This window comes from Apis laboriosa, unplaced genomic scaffold (genome assembly GCF_014066325.1).
Source record: "Apis laboriosa isolate Shangri-la unplaced genomic scaffold, ASM1406632v1 scaffold218_cov154, whole genome shotgun sequence".
NCBI lineage: Eukaryota > Metazoa > Arthropoda > Insecta > Hymenoptera > Apidae > Apis > Apis laboriosa.
The window spans coordinates 499,149-520,023 of NW_025222359.1; the positions used below are offsets into that span (position 1 = coordinate 499,149).

General features: G+C 30.4%; 1 protein-coding gene across 5 annotated transcripts in view; it reads left to right on the forward strand.

Annotated features, from left to right (window-relative positions):
- The window catches only part of LOC122712772 (peroxidasin-like), a 286,627-nt gene that overhangs the window by 184,651 nt on the left and 81,101 nt on the right, over positions 1-20,875 (forward strand). For 4 of the 5 annotated variants that reach the window (XM_043932650.1, XM_043932649.1, XM_043932648.1 and 1 more), the window contains exon 6: positions 3,202-3,379. In XM_043932650.1, the coding sequence (XP_043788585.1) occupies positions 3,202-3,379 (178 nt within the window). Of the gene's footprint in view, positions 1-3,201; positions 3,380-3,443; positions 3,706-20,875 lie in introns of those variants that run through there. The other variant, XM_043932652.1, reaches the window with a different exon arrangement.

Below are 20,875 nucleotides of genomic sequence, written 5' to 3' on the forward strand. Positions count from 1 at the left end.
AATCCAATACCGCAAAGTACCTGTATTTATCTATCGTCGGCGTGTCGGAAATACGTCCACCGACACGAAAAATCGTCCCTAGGAACTTTCCTTCTTCCCTAGAATTCACTAGAAACACAGGAAATGACAATGATTTTTACTTTCACGTTCAACAATCTTACGAAGTTCATCGAAATCGAAGTAAATTTCGGGAGAAGATGACCCAGTTGAGTTGATTTTATCTTGAAGTTTGTTCCAAGTTTTTGAATGATCCGAGGTTAGGAGGAATAGATTACATTGATCCTGAGTTTTTCATTAACCCATTATTTTTTATTATGATCAGAGATTGAATTAATAATCGTAACAGTGTAATTGCAAATACGATTCTTTCATATGAATTTAATCATTTTACATTTCATCTTACTTTTACGAGAAATATTGAAGTTGAGGTTAGGTTATGCCTTTATCGTATCATTACAAATATATTTTTAAAATTGCATTCGAAAGCTTGAAAAAGTAAAGATTTTTTTTGCTGCAAAAGCAAAGTTTCGCTTTTATATTTCCATTATAGCGTATCCTATCAGATATATCTGAATATTTCAAATAAGAGATATTGAGAACAATAAATCTGAATGTGATTGTCGTATTGTATGAATAAAACAGATAGAATTGAAATGAGAAATGATCGGTGAGAAGATTAGATCATCTACCATTTGAAATTGATGACCATGGTACGATCCATAGCAATTGGAGAAAGAAGATAACGTACTAGGATTTGGTTATATTTTATTGCTAAGAAGCGATCTGACCATTTTATAGGATAAGATAATTCTTCCAATCCTTATATACTACGATTTCTAAATATATGATATTCCATCTTCCAAGAAAGAACATTGATAAAATGTATTGATTATAAAATTAATTTATATTTAATAGAAATAATTTAATAAAATCAATCGATATTTTTATGCAAATTTAAACTATTGAAATAATTATCAATAGTGAATTATTAATTTAATAATTATATTCCTTTCTTTTTTGAATATATTTTCTCCATTTAAGCTTTTGAATTGAATATTTTAATAATGATATTAATTAAAGTAACAAGTGATTTTCTTTTTATTTGAAAGAATGATATGAAAATTTTTTTTTTGCGAAAAATTTTGTCAAAAGTCGGTAGCTGCATAAACGGAATCGTGAGAATTTTATTCGTACTCTGTCCTTTTAGACGTAAGTGGGTTAAATCTACTTCCATATAACGGCGAAATGTCGAAGACTGTCGATATGCTTCCCAAGTGAAGGTACATACGTATTTATTTTGAACTCCTGTCGAAACGCGTGACACCGTTTGAAAAGAAGACAGAGTTTTCCAATTTAAATTACACCGATTCAGGACAAGTCTAGGAAAAGTTATTTTATTGTATTGTACCTTCCATGCAAAATTCATACGGTATAAAGTTAACGTTCGTTCAATGAAGCATCAAAAATAATAATCTGTAAATTTCCAAAAAAGTATATATATTTATCCAAGACTTCGTACACTAATTTAATTCATTTTCAAATTCCATTTATAATCGAAATTCCAATTATAATCGAACTCTCGTTTCACGTGTTTATTTCAATTAAATCAAATTTCACACTTAATCAAAACTTCTACTCTTATAGTTGATCGTCATTTGACGATTCTCAAACTTCTTCCAACATTTTGTACCTGAAAATATAACCATCATATCCTCTTTCCTTTCTACCATTTTCTAAATGATAAATTAATGATAGTAGAGTGGTTTTTTGTGTAATAGCAAAAGGCAGTGAATTATTGTTGATGCTCTTTATTGCGTTAGAATCGTTATATACCATAGAAATGTGAAAAGAGAGATGAAGTGAAAAGAAAAAAAGGAAGTATGTTTTTATCAGGATATTCAACAAGATGGTCCTTTTATCAGTCTGAACTCTCTTTCACGCAACAATACTCGTATGACATCGTATACAAACTCGAACAGTGTTTATTTTAAAGCATCTATTAATTCTACAATACAATCATGAAAACAATTCTATCAAAAATCAACTAGAAGATACTAATTTCTTTTTCTCAATAGTACAGGAATCCGATCTTTCAATAAAATTAATTAAATAATACCATTTTACCATAATTAATTAAATAATTAAAATTAAATAAATTTTAAATCTCTATCTAAAATTTCAATGGTATCAAGATATTTTCATTTCGTTTCCCGCTAATTTCCTTTCAATAATTCTTCCATTAATAATCTCTTAATAAAAGAGAACAATTGTTACCTCAAATAAATCGTACCCAATATTTTCACGCTGCTATATTTGGATAATTAACCAAGACACTCGTTTCGATGGATGAACACCCTGAAACACATTTTCCTTGTTTCGAAGAACATCGTATCGTTTAAGAGTTCACGGGAACGAGATCATTCTTTCCGTCGTTTGCATCCATCTTCGAGGAAACTTATTGTTCCCATGGACTGGGTTGCTTACGATGGTTGGGGAGGATTTTTTCGTGGCTTGTTTCCAACCAGATGGCGGGTGAGAAATTTCAGCAATTCCTCCTCGCAGTTAGCAGTTCCCTGCACGTTTCTTACGCGGGGCTGGATCTGAAACGAACCGATGACTGAAGAAACAACTTATTTTTCCGCGAAACTTGCCACCGCGACGTGAGCAAGCTTTTTCTCCTTATTTCTCGGAGGACCTCGTTACGAGTGTCGAGGAAATTTTAGGAAATTCTCAGCGTTGAACCAGACGGAATATTTGAGTGCTCGAAGCTAGGGATATCTCGAGAAATTATTGTTCCTTTTTCTTTTTCTTTTTTTTTTTGATCATTTGATCGATTTAAATAGAAATTATATAAGATAAGAGATAAGAGATCGTTCTCTTTTTTGATATATTTTGTGATTGAACTGCTGAAAATAATATAAATGTATATTAAATAAAATCGTATCATCGAATAAAAAGAGTAAATTATATATTACCTTCATTCAAAAAAATTTGGAAAATAATAATTTTCTTTAATAATAAATTTTTTGTACGGTATTCCGATTTATTTATTTATTTATTTTTCTCATTTTTTATTTCCACGAAACACGTCAGTGATTTTCAATTTTTGTGACAGTAGCGCATTCGATGATATCGCGCGACAGCTTCGACGAGTAAAAATGGCGATGCACGCTCATAAAAATAAATCGACGTCTGTTTCAGTGCCGAAGGTGGAGATCGTGGACGAGCACGGGGCAACGGCTGGTGACAAATTTTACAAAGCTGGGAGCACGATAGAATTGAAGTGTGTGGTCAGCAATATACCGCAACCTACCGGATACGTTACGTGGCGCCATGGATCCCGAACGTTGAATTACGATACTACTCGTGGAGGAATCAGGTGAGCCTCGAATGTACGATTTAATGGTACAGAAATTGATTTCACTGCCGGGAACTGGCTTCAGATATAATTTCATGGCGAAATTTCTGCTATTATCGGGAACCAAAATCGAGATTATGCTATCGGTGAAATTTAACCAGTTAAATTTCGCGTGATCCATGAAAATTCGAAGAATGAGATTATGTTTAACAGAAGTTTGGAATTTTAAGGAATTGATAAGAAGAAAAATTATATGTATTGTAATTGAAATAGGAATTTTTGTTTCCATTTCTTTTCCTTTTTTTTTTTTATTATAAATTATTCATTTGATGTAATTTAAAAAATTGCTATTTCCCTAAAGCAATGTTGTTAATAAAAGAATTATTTTGCGTCGAATATTTTTCTATCTTATATTTTTGCTATTCCTTATCTATATAATATAATACACGATGTCAATACGAGTTTCAAACGAATGTTAAATTTATATCAAGTGCCTATTGATTATAAAATATTTAATAATACCAGATATATTGAAATACCAGTATATTTAAATTCTGAATATTCAATAAATGAAACCTGAACTTCCATGTTAATCGAGGAAAGTATAATTAATTAAAGTGACAAGAACAGAAAGAATTTCAACTGCTTCGATGAATATATTTATTTTTATATATGTATATATAGCAGGACATTACTTTTCTCGTTCTATAAATAATAATGAGCAACGACGTTGTTTAATGACGACCAGGAAAAGATTCAAACTCCGTAGGAGTTCTCATTAGTAAGAACTAGACGTTGGTAGTTTTTCACTGAATTACAGACATGGCATAAAGTTTCATTCCAAGATTGGAGCACTTTCAAGGCGTTCTGACCTCATATTGTAAATGTGAATTTCCAGGTTCTTTAGTCGTCGTAGATCGCGAATGCAATTATTAGGATTTGTTCAGAAAACGTACAAGTAGCTTGCATAACTTGAAATGTAATCAGAGAAATAAGAACGAAGGTTGCATTGAAATTAACATAAGAAAATTTAACGTGTAATTTAATTCAATTAAGATTTTTTTATCAGTTGAAAATTAACTAGAAAGCAAGTAAAGTAATTATTCTTTAACGTTACGACGCTACGTTTTAATTTGCAAGCGAATTAAATCGCATTAAAAATTAAATATTTGTCGAAAAATATAATAATTCGATTTTATTTGAAATAAAAAAAAGTAATAAATAATTTAATATACCTAAACATTTAAATATATTGAATACTAAAAGTTAATAATCATGTGGCGCTAGTATCGCTCACTAATTATAGTGCTAATTAAGTGCTATAGTGCTAATTATAGTGCTATAATTAAGATGTAATGCAAAACACAGATATATTAAAAATTGTATAAATTTAGATTTAAAAATCTAATTACAATTAGAATCTTTTCATTTCGAATCACTTTCAAAGAATTTATATTTACTCGAGAAAAAAGAACAAAGATAAAAGCATCCCAAAATAATTGATTCCATCTCTTCAAAATAATATTTTGATAAAACAAAAAAAAAAAAAAAATTCCTACTATATAACCTATTACACTCTCTCCACACCCATCTATTCTAAAAAATAAAAACCTGCTCGTTAACATTTCAAAAACATAACCAGCCAAACGTAATCAATTACCCCGACAAAAGAAATTTCCTTCTTCCTTTATCCTTCTCATTATACACCTTCTCATCAAACCTTATTAAAATCTTCCTGAGAAACGTTAACTTCCTCTACGTATAACCAACGTTAGATGCGCGTTATCCTCCCTCACAACCTTTTATCCCACGATTTTCTTTCCCTTTTTTTAATTAAAATGAACAAGGCAGAGGTGAGGAGGGCAGGGTGCAACATCCGACCGCATGGACCGTATTCAGATATGGTTTGCGGGCACTCGAGTAATTTCGTTGGCCGGCCGCCGATAGTTTATGCAGGCTGCATGGGGATTCTAATTGCTCCGATAAAGAATGGAACGTTCGGTGAATTTTGAAAGGCTTTCATTAAAGTTCTCTGAACTGGGGACGGACCGTGTGTGACCTAATTGGTTATAGATATGACAGAATTCATGAATTTTAAATAGCCTTTACGTCCGGGTAACGGCGTCTGGCCCGGGCCCGGCCCCCCTCCTTTCGATCACGCCTCGAATTCGTCGATAAATCGATTTCGGTGCATGCTCCTCGTTAATGCGCTCACTGTCACTGCGGGGGAGGACTTCCTTCTCGTCAATTTCGCGTGTTCACCCAAAAAGGGTTTGACGCCATCCCGGTACAATCGCGGTGATGCTCTATCTGCTGACCTTAATAAGTGTATTTGTTGATCGATTAGGGTAGTTGTTCGTAGTATTTCCTTGTTATTTTTAACAGCATCCTTGTATTTGGAGAAATATCATGTTTTTTTTTTTTTGAATTTAAAACGATTGAATTCAAAAGTCTTCGTCATGTGAAACTCTGGAAATTAATTTTCAAATTAGTTTTTTTTTGGTTTAAGGGTGTTTATTCTATTAAGAATTTTAAAAAATTTTGATTTCAAATTGTCTGGTAATGATAGTTATCCTTTTGGGTTGAGAAGAATTTAATTTTTCGAGAGTTTCGATCGAATTGTTTACTTTTACTTGATATCGGGTTGATAATGAATTATTTGAAAAATAATATTAAGAAATTAACTTTTCAATGCAAATAAATTTACAAGTAAATACAATCATATAAATTAAAATTCATGTATTATTACATATAAACGTTCATCGAAACATTCGAATAATTATTTTTAATCCTTTTTAATTTAATCCACTATCTTTGCGCAATTATTATTTGTGTACACACGGAAACGTTAGATTTTATTCCATCTTGCATCTTGTTTATTGTATACACTTGATCATGATTTATTAAAGTTATCATTATTACGAGATTCCTATTGGAACGATAAACATTTCGATAAATATACTTGCTAATTTCACGTCCAATTATTCAACCGGGTTATTCTGTTAACTTAGAGCTGAAATGGAACGAGGAAGGTGCGAGAGAAATTGCAAACGTTCGTTTCCGCTCGAAATTGTTGATCGGTAAATAAAATACCGAGTTGAGTAGAAGATAAAATTGTTGCTAATGAAAATGCATATCCTCGACTATATGATATTGTAAACGCGCAAATTTTCTACCAGCTTGTGCATCGAACAATGTTAGACTGGCGTACCATTTGTATAATCATACGCGAAATCAATATATTTACAATTTTACCTTTGATTTTAATGGATAATTATTGAAATATAATTTGATGCAATTGGAAACATTGATGGAAAAAAAAATTTTTAAATTTAATTAGAGGTAAATTTTTTTTTTGTCTGATTGTATCTCGTTTTAATCGAGTTACATATCATTCTCCGTATTAATTTTTGTAAAAATATTTAAATAAAAACGATCACTATTCTTATTATTGATAATAATTTTATATTAATTCAAATTTAATGTTAAAAATTACTTTTTTATTATGTATGAATTAATATGTACTATTATGGTTGAAACAATCGTAATCGTAACAATTTAAAGTTCTTCTGAAAGTGCTCATTTTTCATATTATTACTTTAAAAATTAATTTCAAGCAAGCATTCTTTATATATATATATATATATATATATATATATATATATATGTCGTGAAATGAATGAAGTATATGTTCTTTTTTAATTTATTTTCATTAATTTTTTTTTTAAATAATTCTTTTTAAATAAAACCAAAATTTAATATAAAGATAACAAGAAATATATGTTACATGAATTTGCGTTTAAAAAAATTAAGAAAAGTAATAATAGAAATATATATATAATATATATAAAATATTTGAACGAGACCAAAATAAAAACTGTAAAAAAATTAAAAAAGAAAAAAATATGAAATCGAAACCTATCAATTTAATCAACATGATAGCCAATAAAATCGTCAAAAAGAAAAAAATTTCAAAAGATATGAAATTGAAACCTATCAATTTAATCTATTTCGTATGATTGTCAATCAAATCGTCTAAATTATAATTATTACCAAGAAAAATTAAATTTCAATCAAAGAGAAAAAAAAAAAATTAAAAAAGAAAAATACTTTCGTTAATTGTAAAATATTTTTTTTATAATTTGTTATACGAACATTTATTATTTTCAAAATTTCCATTCATTTCACGACATTGCTTTTAACGAACTTGGCTCCATACTGACGGACGAATTCTATTTTTCTCATTTCATCGTTCGATGCAAACACGGAACTTATTAACCATTTTGTCTGGATGCACGCGTCGTACACCCATAACTCGATTTAATGTACTGAGTGGAGACCGTTCGGATCCAGATTTGCAATTTATTTGCCGGGCTCTATTCACTTTTAATCCGCCTATGATCAATATCATGCACGCATTCATTTCGAACTTCATTAACGCGCGTTCTAATGGTGGACTCTTCGATTTTTTTTAATTTCCACCAACGCTTCCCGTTTTCCAATTGGGAATAATCGCAAATAATACGAATCGACGGCCACACCTACTCTTATTCAATTCAAAATTGAATTCGATTCTTTTACTTTTTTCCAATCGTACGATTCTTTATACGTTCTCTTTCTCTCTCTTTCTCTCTTCTTATTTCTTTTCTAAGAAATTTTTGTCATTGAATTTCAAGTCGTTACTTTACTAATTTCAAGAGAAATTTCCATGTTAAATGTATTTTTTTATATTTTATCCATTATGTTAATAAAAAGTAAGAATTAAATATTAGACGATTAAAAATGACTGTACTTCGTATTCTTGCCACCAGAGGGACGGACAAATTCGTCTAAAGAGATTAATTTTATTGGCATGACAAAAGATAAATTCAAAATCTAATAAAGATAAATCTTAAATTTTTTTTTTTTCATAACAAATCCAATGCTTATAGCCATCATTCGTGATTAATATTTAAGAAATTTTTTTTACGAGTAATTAAAAATATTGATTTATTCAATATTATACAACAATTATAACAATTTATATAACAATTATATAACAATTTCACGTTCCAATATAGAAATGCGTATTTTAATTTCGTTCCATAACAAAGTGATTTTTGTTTTTGCAACTACTGAAACAGAAATTTTCATCGCAAGTAAACAAACATTCTGGATGATTCGACATATTCGAAAATTTTTTCCCCAGGTATCGTGTTTGAGTGTGGGTATGATCAAAGGAAAAAACGGATTTAACCAGAAGGCAGTGGAAGGGTTGTAACGATATCCCAGTTGCAATGTTTCTTCCGCTCGGTATTTTGTGGGATAAAAGACATCCAAAAAACGAGTATTTTTTTAACCTTAACTTTTGACCGTCGTACAAATGAATCTACAATACGGGACGTCTGTTTTTCAACGTGTATGTATTTCGTACATACCTTTGGAAAAGTGTGTAATCCAATTAGTTTGCAAGACAACCGCCTGTGTGTCAACTTAAATTCTGTTTAACGTGGGAATAGTACCACGTAAAAACGGAAAGGGGTAAACAAAAAATGGGAAAGGTAAAACATGGCATCAAACGTGGCATCTCTTTTGGAGAAGGATTGAAACGTACTTGTAATTGAATATTGTTATTAAATTGTTCAGTAATAAGGGAACACAACGAAGAATAAAATTGAATAAACAAAAATACTTTTTTAATAAATGATACATTATATGTGTATAGAATATGTGACTAATTACGTTTATCTCTTTTGTTCTGATGAAATTCATAAAAATATTTATAATTGTTCCTCTTAATATTTTAATTGTATACATGCAATTAAAGATAATGATGTATTATTATTATTTATATCTAGCAAACAAAGAGGAATAATCAAATTCTCTGAATAAATATCAACATGTTTGTACAATTTCATAATTGAATAATAACGATAAATAATAATATTAATATTATTAATATCTCTTCTATTTTATTCTCTTTTATTTTATCAGATTTATATCTTTCTAATTATCGACATCTCTCTATTTCTCTAATATGCTAGCCGAGCTTGTGATTCTATGCAGCGTGCTACCCCAGAACTGCTAAAGGTTTCTCAGAAAGTCAGAGCATCTAGGTGCTTCGCATATCTCTATAGACTTGTATAATTCTATACAGGAGTTTCGGTTCCTTGTCACAGCTCTCTATTTGCTACGGGCAACAGGAATATTCCACTTCCTCTTAATATAATCCTAATTTATCTCGTCTTGCCTCGTCTTAATTTACCGCATAGACGATTGGAAGATAAATTTAATTAAAATTTTAATTTTCAAAGTTCATGGAAATTCGAAACAATTCGAGGATTATAAAATTCCATTTCGAAGAATTTTCGGACCAATATGTTGATTATAATAAGTTATAATTTTAATTTACTTCATATACCATTCGTTTCTCCTAAAAATTTTGAGTATACAATTTACAAATAAATTACAACTTTTTTTTAAATTGTAATGTGAACAAATTTCTACTACGTGCGTAGAAAATATTCTCAGTATGGTACGTTAATCCAAAGAGACGAACGATTACTTTGAGAATATCTCAGTGTGACAAGTCATTCGCATTTTCCAATTAAGAGCTCAAAGAAAATTCATGGGTTCTTTCAATTCGGTAGCAAAGCGGTTGAAAATCAACGTGAACGAGGTCTGACGCATTCTTGGGCGTCATTGAACGCGAAATTCGGTTGGGACAAGAGCGCGGGGAAAAATCAGTGGAAACCGCGATAATGAATGCGAGACTCCTCTTTTCTCTTCGCATTTTCCCTCCTCTCCGATTCTGGCGATCTTTCTCCACCAGAGGGGAATTCTGTCAAGCGAGCTGTTGAAAATTTAATCATCCCCGAAAGCGCTCGATGATTGTGCCGTGACACGTGACGCGCGAGCTTGTTCTCTATTCACAGTTGTCGAAAAGAGGAGGGAGGAGGGAGGGGAGAAAAAAGAGAACAAGAAAGAACGAGAGAGAAAGTAGGGGTTTTGAATAAAACATACGGCGTTTCCAATAAATTCGCGAAAAAGAGACGTGATTAAAGCTGGATTTTGACTATCCGACACGTATCGGCAATCGTACGTCCCGGATAGATGGCAATGCTCATGCCGATTTGATGAATTCGAGGCGACATCTTTGGAATAAGTGGTACTCTCAGATCTTTAAGATTCCGTAACCCTCTATTTTATTCGATCGAGAAACAAATGAAATAAGATTTTTAACTCGATTGAGAATATAAAGACACGTTCTTTTTCGTTATGTGAATTAAAATAAAAAGAAAAAAAGAGAAATAGTTATATCGTTGATATTCACGCGATCCCATTTTTGCGCTTATTGCCGATCATTCCCTTGTTCGGCTGTTTCCGGATTGTTTCGGATCGTTTCGATTGCAGATGGCGACATTCCAATCGAAGGAATTCGAATTACATCATGTAATTATTTAATAAGTATGGAATGTAATATATACTCTATCATTTTGCATTTATGACTATAAATTTTGGATTAAAGATAATAACTTTAAAATTTTAGACGTTTTAGAAGTTTTATTAACGAATTATGAAAGAAAAAAGAGGAAAAAGAATCGTTTGAACAAGTAGGTTAATAAAAAAAAAAAAACAAGAGATAAATGAACAGGCCATCGAGCATTCGCAAAGGGCTATAGTTTTTCGTTAATCCGTGATGCTTTTCAAACGACGCGCCGTTATAGAGGTTCCATCGCGAGTACAATTTATTCAGAACATTCTATTACGCTTTGATTGGCCCCGAGAGCCATTTTACCGAGATCGTTTAAATCGAGGGCGTCAAACGCAGCGCTGTAAATAAATGACGTTCGATCGAGCCCATCCTGCATTCCGATCGCTCGTTCATCGACTCTTATTTACACGAAGAGATATTCCTTCTTCATTCCACCATTCCTTCATTTGATAATGTTATATAGATTGATCTTAACAATCAATTGTTTTATATTAAGGTTTTCTTCACTTTTTATAATAATCCAATAAATAATGATATTAGAACAACAATATTATTATCTTTTATTGAAAATTCGTTCACCATGGTTTTCATTATAAATTCTTCATTAAAATTTTCATTTTTTCTTGTTTTGCTTTATTACGTAATTTATTGAAAATCGATTAATTCCCTTTTTAATGAGAGATGTTCAATATAATAACATTCTCACGCTTTTGACACAGCGATAATTATTGAGAACTTTATTCTTGTTAAAATAATAATCGAATGAAATTTTCTCTCTTTAATTAATAACGTTATAAAAATTCTTTTGTATATGTCTTGTATGTAATATAAAATAACTTTCAAAATTAAATTTTGTCTGTTTATAATTTTGTGCTTTTACTTTTTATGTTTTTATTATAATTTGTTGAATTTTGCCGAATGGAAATTTTGTTCAACTGCGATTATATTATTTTGATAAATATTAAATAAATATTAAATAAAAATTATTTCAAGTTCATTGGTTTAATATTCTGTTTTAACAAAAATAAAAATAAATTCTAAGTATATAACAAGTAGTATATAACAAGTATATAACAAAATCTACATTGAATGACAAATAATATTATTTCCGAAATAAAGCTGAAAACATAGGATTATTAGAACAAAAGATGAGAATTTACAATCTCCAAGCTTCATCTACTATTTAAAATAGTTTTTATAAAAACAAACCCTAAAATTTATTCTCAAGGTAGGGTCAGGTCATAATTCTTAACTCCGTTACGTCATATATATCTATATATATAGAAGTTAGTATGAAGCATCTCATTCCACGCTGCAACAAATTTTCTTCTGTCAGATTATTTTCCAAAATAACTCAATCATTCGTAATTTCCATTCATTCTCATATATCTCTAATGTTATAAAATTTCTACATATTACCAAAAATATAATAATACTTTCATCAACAAAATTCTCCACATCGAATATACCATGAATTTTCTCTAATTTATCGAAAAAAAGAATTAACCTCGAAATGAATTAAGGATGCATCGAGTTTCATTAATTATGCTGTTACCAAAATCGACAAAGATTGAAGAGGAACTAGCTCTCCCCGAACTCCATCGATAAAGTTAGAACCCTGCATAACGTTATTACCTACTCGATCGTGCGCTGCATCACTTTCGACCATCTTCTGCATAGTGTACATGGTTCGCCACCTTTCTGTCTATTACTCTTCACCTTGGACCTCAGCAAGTTGGTCGAGTCCGTGAGTGCATACCGAAAGCGTGCGCCATCTAGCGAAGGAATACAATCAAGATCGCGTATAGGCCACAATATTAGTTCCACGATTTATTCGATTATCGATAACATGATTGTGACGTTCGATCAAATTCTACGCGATGATTATTTGGGTCAGACTTGGATACTGCGTGAACAATCCGATTGTCTTTCCTTGTTTAAGATTTGTTATTTCATCATGTATTTAAACATGTCAAATACATAAGGAATAAAGTCAATGAAATAAATTAAATTTTCTTTTAAGTAAACTGAATTCTTTTTGGATTTAGAATAGTAGAATTAGAGAATAATGTGCATAGAATAATATGATGTTATGATTGTAATATTCTATGATTCCAAAAATTTTGAGATTAGGAAGATTTGAGACAAACATGACGGGCTGCTTGTAATTTCTAGAACTGATGTTATGATATTATATCAGGCTGTTGATAAACTGTGGCATGTATATTTTAAGGATCATCGTAAATAATTTCTTGTGTTTTTAGTTTCTGTTATTCCTCGACGTTCTTATCTTGTACGAAATTTCTTCGCATAAGATAAATATAAACATAAGTATTGTATCATGCTAGAATAATAAAAACAGAAGTTTCAAATATGAACGAAGATTATTTATTAATTCAAAGTGTATCGCAAAGACAAATGTATGCAAATTTTGAACAATTAAATAAAGGCAAATATTTTGATGGATACTCTTTGATTTAATTGAATATTCATTAATATTATTATTATATTTGTGGCATTTTGCATATATTTCTATTTTCAAACTAAAATAACATCACTTAAATAAATTATAATATATCGGAAAATTTTAATCTTCTTCTTCTTCTTCGTGAAATAATGTGATTAGTTTTTCGTATTCGGGTCGGGATCCTGTCGAAATTAGGATATAAAATATTTGTTTAAAGTTGAGGGAACGCGCAGATGTCGTGAATGGTTAAAACTTTTAAATTATGCATGCTCTGTTGTTCTATATTAGCGAAATTTCGTTACAAAACAATGTTTTAATGAAAATTTTGTAGTTATTTATGTAGATTTGATACGGGAGGAAAAAGAATTTTGAACCTTGTATTCACCTTGCTTACATGAAATTTTCATCAAATTTTATCATATCACATCAACAAATGAAAAAACATTTATTTAATATATATTAAAATTTTGATTAATAATACAATAAATAATGATTTCATATACACGTGCAGTATTTTGTTCCATTTGGATTATTGCAAATATTTTAAATAATGAACGAACGAACAATAACTTTGATTTAAACAATATATTATCTATAAATTAAAAATTATAATATTTTTTATTATTATACGAATTTGAATTCTGTTATACTTCCCATTGTTATATTTATCTGAATTTCTCTATTGTTAAATTTCCATTTTTATTTATATAATCTTTATTAAGTGAAAAAAAAAATTAGGAAAATAAAACTTATTCCTTTCTTTTAAAAGAGAACATAAGTAATATATTTATTATATTGATTACTAATTCATTAATCCATTTTTATACAAATTAAATTAATTTACTTTGATTTACAGATAATTTTGAAGCAATATTCAAATAATAGATTGAATTCAATTTTTTGAATGCACTTTTATAAGCATGCTATTAAAATTGAAAGCTATCAAATCATCTAGATTCCATTTTAAAATTAAGCTAAACAATCGGACACAAATCAATTTGATTAAAAATCCTCTTTTACTTAAAAATTACCCTAGTTATCTACCATAAATCTTGCTAGTCATCCAATCTTTTCAAACTCCAGCAACGACTTCTTATTATATTATCTTCTTTCACATATGTAAAATTGCCACAAATACAAATACATGAAAAATATCATATATATACGTATCTATAAATTGAACAACATAAAAATTCTACTTCTTCACATTATTGAAAACCAATTACTTTCATAAACCACCCACCCAAGCAAAAATCTCTAACCCTTTTCAAATTCCAATTAATTCGATCCAATCTCATCATCTCTTTACTCAAATCATCCAACATAGAGATGCAATAATGAACGAGGGATCTCGTCACCAAATTTCTCCGTAAAATGGCGCCGATTTTTGCGTGATAAACGGCGCCAACCGCAATTGGGGCGACATCTACGCGCATCGTAGGTGACGTTTGTCAAGCTTTCGTCCATCCGAGTTATTTTAGGCTACCACCCTCCCCTCCCCCCAAACAAACCGTTCAACAATTGCGGCCCACCCATGAAATTTATATCCATATATTCCGCGGGCGTATCGCGGCGGACCGCGTGCCGATCGTGACGAGTAAGCCCAATCATTTCTTCGGGTATCGACACGTGAAATTGTTCGATCGGCCGCGTATTGCACGCCGCGACGACACGCCACCCTTCAGTCGTATTATTGGTTCGACGATAGTTTTCGACGGGTCAGCAGACTGGCGAGGGGGAGGGGGGGTGTGACAGTGCGGCATGGCCTGATCCATTACTCGGCAAATCAATTAGGGCGCAGGCACGATCGCAGCGTGGGGGGATGGATGGAGGGAGGAGGGAGTGGGGGGGAAAAAAAAAAGTGACGAAAACAAAGCATTTAATCGGATTTTGTTTTATCGGCCGCACACACCGAGACCACCTGCCAAATATTTCACGGAAACAACAGGAAACTGTGCTGTCCTCCCTCTTTTTTTTCCTTTTTTCTTTTTTTTTTTTTTGTATAGGTATGTATATGTAGATGAGTGCAAATATACGGGTTTTATGTTTTAGTCTTTAGGTGTGGAAATTTATTGGTTCGTTCTGCGGCTGGAAATAAGAAGAGAATTAATTGGAAGTTGAGAAATTGTGTTTATTGTTCGATTCGTTATTTAATTTCAAATTATATTGTATTTTTAGTTCTCAAAATGGGATGAAAAGTATATATGATAACGTTGCAAAAAACAATCAGCATGGAATTTTCAACAAGGATTAATTATTATAAAGTTAGATAATTATCTTATGATGAGAGACGTGTCGATAGTATCTAAAAATTAAAGCATTCGATATATACTCTGGATGCACGAATGGTAAATACACATAGGGTGAAAAATGTTTGAATTTTTTTCAAAAAATTTCATAGCACGATATCGAGCGTGGTTTTTTTCATAGGCTCTTTGAAAAACCACGGTAAAAATGGTTCGGTTATTAGCGGCTTGTCGGTTGCCATGTTACTTGTTCAGCGATGTAATTTTTTAATTGAACCGAGTGTATCGTTGCCGAGATTCACATACCAATTTTTTTTTATACAGTGAGAGAGTCATGGATGGGATGTGAGGCTGCTCTGGGATTTCGAGGGAAATCCTCTGCCTCGTTAATAATCATTTTATCAATTGAATTGTTCGAGAAATTTTATTCGCCAGAAAATAATTAAACAATAAATAGAAAGTTTGTATGAAATTTTAATTATAGTCCTAATTTTATAAATATCCCTCTTGATATAAAATAATAATAAAAATAAAATTTTAAGATAAAATATATTTATTTTCGATGGATTATATCACGGTATATTTTTAAAAATCGTAATACTTTGAAACAAGTATTTATTAATAGACTATTGATATGAAATGATCGCCAGACTTTTCAATTATAGAAATAAACAAATTCTTATAGATTTTTCACGTTAATGAAATAAAAGGAAAATTAAAGGTGATGAAGTACAAGAAATATATAATAAACAATTGCAAAATCTTCGTGGACAGTGCATCTAATCTAACTTATAATATCTGTACTGTACTGGACTTAATGATTGATTCTGGCTTTATGAGAAACCATACAAATGGTCACAAATTTCCATACTGATGTTATGAAGGTGTTGAATGGACGTGGATGACAATGAACTTGTGGGATTAAATCCAATTGAAATTGAAATCGTAATGCAATACGACATACAAATCTAATTGAAATTAAATTTGTGCAGATTTAACTCCGATTTATTCGTCAATAGAAATGATTCTATCGACAAGAAGATTAAACAGAGAAGGTTTGGAAATAGTTATGACCTCATACAGAGAATTTCGTGGAACGTGATATCAATGAAATCGTGTTTGTTAAAATTGGATTCATGAAACTCGATGCATACAAACATTGGTTTCATATATTTTCGATGTTCAAGAGTTTCGAAAGAATTTTTGAATCTTTGAAATTCTTAAGATCTTATCGAAAAACTTTAAGATTTTTTTTTAATCTCCTGGAATATTTAGGATTTCTTATATATGTAGATTTTTCTTTTTTTAAACTTTGAAAATTTTTTTAAATTTATATAACATTTATAGAACATTTTAGATCTTATAGTTCATTTTAAATCTTCCCAATCATTCGTGAGATAATATTTCATATCTTTTTTTTTTAAATATAATTGATTCTTATGAAATACAACAAGAACAAGTTTTTAATTTTTATTTTTTATATTTACGTGCTTATTTTTCGACGTATTTTCAGTATTCTTGAAAGCTTTTCCAAGTCGTTCTCAAGGAAAACATTACTCCAACGTAGTTTCTCATTAAACTCGGTATTTATTGAAATTTTTATCCATTCTTGTTAGCATAAGATTGTTTCTTGTTACCAGGTCAACACTGATTTCTAACTTGAACATTCTAATGAGAATGTTTAAAGGCTTAAATGAAAAATTTTTATTAATAAAGTTTCCTTATAATAATAGAGAATAATAAAGAAAGTTTAAACATTTACAAGAATAATACCAAAAGTAATTATACATCAATTTACGTTAATTGTTCCTTTTTCAACCTTTTCTTCGATTTAATTCAAGTACAGGGATCAAAAGTAAATATAAATTTAAAGAAAATAATCAAAGTTATTATTACATGTGTGAATCATTGCGTGCTTTATATTTTTTTTACTGAATATTATTTAACGACGAATCTCTGAATCCTTGAATCTTTAAACTTTATGCGAATATTATTTTTTAAAAGAATCATCCAACTAATGATCGATTGACTTAAAATTTAGAGATCCAAAATACAAAATGTTATTTTCAAGAATTCAGTTTTAGAATGAGAAACATGGATTCAAGATATTCGATCGAGATGAAACTTTATGATTACTATGGAGAATCTGAACTCAAAATATGAAATCCCAATCGTTCTCGCAAGTTCCCCCCGCGTTATTCTCTGAAAGAGAAACAGAGCCACTTTTCTCTGGAGGAATGACGAATACTAGTGGAGTTTTGGCCACTGTGGAGAAACTCACGATATTCAAGCTTGGAGTAACATTGTTATATCAGCATTGTTTATTCTTATTGGTAGAAAGGTGAGCAATACAAGCAATATTCGAGCAATCGTAAGCAACAGATGATATACAACAATAATTGGTTAACTCTCATAGTTTCTGACTATTTAACTTTCACTAAGTTATATCCAATAATTTCTGGAACTGGAACTCCAATTTTTGATGCATACATTTTGATTTTAGAAATTTAAGATACGTGTTGTGAAACGAAGCACGAATGCTTGTTCTATTGTAAGAAATTAATGGTTTAGCTGCCATCTAGCGGAAAAATTGTGTAAACACTAATAGTATTATTACGAAGAATAACTGTAGCCTCGATGATCTTATAACATAGATCCTAATGACAAAAAACAATAATGAAATTGAGAAAATTATTCTTTTTTATTATTCTATGACAAATCTATTTTAAAGTTTTTTTCTTGTTTGTACAAACAAGATATCATATGTATATTTCAATGATTCTATTTAATTTGAAAAGTATTTAGTAAGTATCACTACCCATCATTGGAGATTTGCTGAAACAACCGTGGCCAATGTGGAAATTGATCCCAATTGGAATTGCAGCTACCCTCATCAGATCTCATCAGCCACTAGTATCAAATTATATTCTCCTATGCGAAACAGTACTCTATGAATACCATAATCATGATATTAGCTGATCAACGCCAATTAGTGAATCAATTTTCATTTTATTGGAATCGATCATCGAAGAATTTGAAACTGTTGCAACAAAATATCATTAATCTACTTGAAAATGTATTTTTATAATTTCGATAATATATTCAATAGTAATCATCCAATTTGCAACATATTAAATTGATAATTTTATAGATATCAAGAATTAATTTGCAATCTTTCAAAGAAATAAGGCTTTTACTATTAATACAGTAAAAGTTAAATAACTATACCAGAGAAAAATAACAAATAGTCTATTATTAAGAAACTTATAGATATATTTATTTTGATTCTTGATTCTTTTTCTCTTTCACTTATTATTCTTTTCTATCTTGTTCGATAAAATAGAAAAAAGAATTTTGATCAAAATTAACTTTCCATTCCATTCAATTTGACTTGAATTTTTATGTATTTATTTAAATTTTACTGTGATTTTATTTAAATTTTATGACGAGTAAAATGATTTGAAAAAGGAGAGAAGATAGAGAAAAAAGGAAAAAAGTTCTCAAGATTCACCAGAGGACTTGTTAATAAGTCAGGTCTCTTCAGGGATTTCTTTACAAGCTCAATGCCTTTGAAAGATGAAATTAAGTGGAACTGGAGTAACACATCTCCTTTACATCATCATTTCTCTATCTCTCTTTATCTAATAAAAACTTAAATATATGAAATTTTTGTTACAATTACTACAATATTATATTAATGTTAAAACATTTATTAAACGTTTTAGAAACAAAACTCAAATGTTTGGATGGAAAACTCAAATGGATCCCTAAAATATTTCTATCATTCAATCAGAAATTTATCAAAAATCGTTCGAAACACGAAGTAACAATCAGCAAATGATTCTTCCACTATCTCTTTATGAGTACCCATCTATAGTCCATTCAACTAATGGAAAATTTCTATCCTGGTATACCAAACACACATATAACAAAGGAGCTAACAATTTATTCCTCTGACAAAACCCATTCCTCTCCCATTCCATCATTCCCTAAACAATTGCAGTCCGTTTTCTATTTTCCTCGTTGATCAGGAAATGCCCATTGCCAAACTTCGAAATCAAACTTTTATCACTTGTACCGGTACGAATTGCAACCCTGTAATTCATGGTTCACGAATTTCAGCTTGATTTAAGTTGTCAGCCGCACGTATCCGCAGGAAAAGCCTCTACTACGAGAAAGTATCCATGCCACGCCATGTTTTAATTTGTAGTAACGATGAACATGCGTGAAGTTTACAGCTCGAAACCATTACAATGGATTTATCCGATTTACCTATCGTCAAAAAGTTTGGAAAATATAAATAAACAATTCAATTTTATTGTAGTCGACTAGGATATAGGTAAATACCTTTTTTTCATTAAATTCTTTATATATAACACGTTTATTTTTAGCTCGAATTGTGAAATTTGCCCACAGACCTGTCTCCTGTCTATCTCCTCGATTAAAACAAGCTAAAAACTTTCAATCCACGAGTGCTACACAGCTCTACAATTTCTGGAAGATTATTTGAAGAATTACTAGAAGAAAAATTATTATTAAATAATTCACAAATAAAAATCTGTAAAATACTCGTTAAATCAATTGTAATAATTCGTAAAATAAATGTTATTTTTCTTTTCTAATATGTTTTTCATTCAATATCTTTATTCCATTCCTTTTTTAATAATAATATTCATCAAACAAATTTTAAATGTTTTTTTCTTTGGCGAAATATATATATATATGCTATTCGTGTAAACTTGTTTCTCTTTCTCTTTCTCGCGCGCACTTCGTCCGTTCGCTTCATCTCGCTCGCACCAATGGGAAGAGACACGGTCGAGGCGAAATCGATAGGGTAGATTGTTTCGCGCGAACAGGATATGGAACAACCGTCCGTGCCCACGAATCGTTCGATTTCGATGCCTCCATCCGCGTTTCACGCGTCATCGTATTGAAATTACGGTGTGCCGCGATTACCGCCTTTCTTTCTTCGACGATTAACCGCACCAGTGAACTGATTTGCACTGATACGCTTGTTATAAGTGACAGTCGATGGTTGAAACTTGAATTTGCGGGGAATGAAAAAGGGAGATACGCGAAAATTATTATCGTTAATTGGACGATGGAGGAACGGAGGGTTAGGCTTGTGCTTTAAATTTTAATGTGGGTTAATTTGAAACATGGATCAATTCTTTTGTGTAAATTAATTTATTTTTTTCTGATCAATTAATATATTTTAATATAGATCTATCAATATTTATTATATTAAAGTTGACGATTGTTATGTTATTATGTTGAAATTTAAGAATTTGTATTTTTTTAAATTAATTTTGGAAAAAATTATATTGATT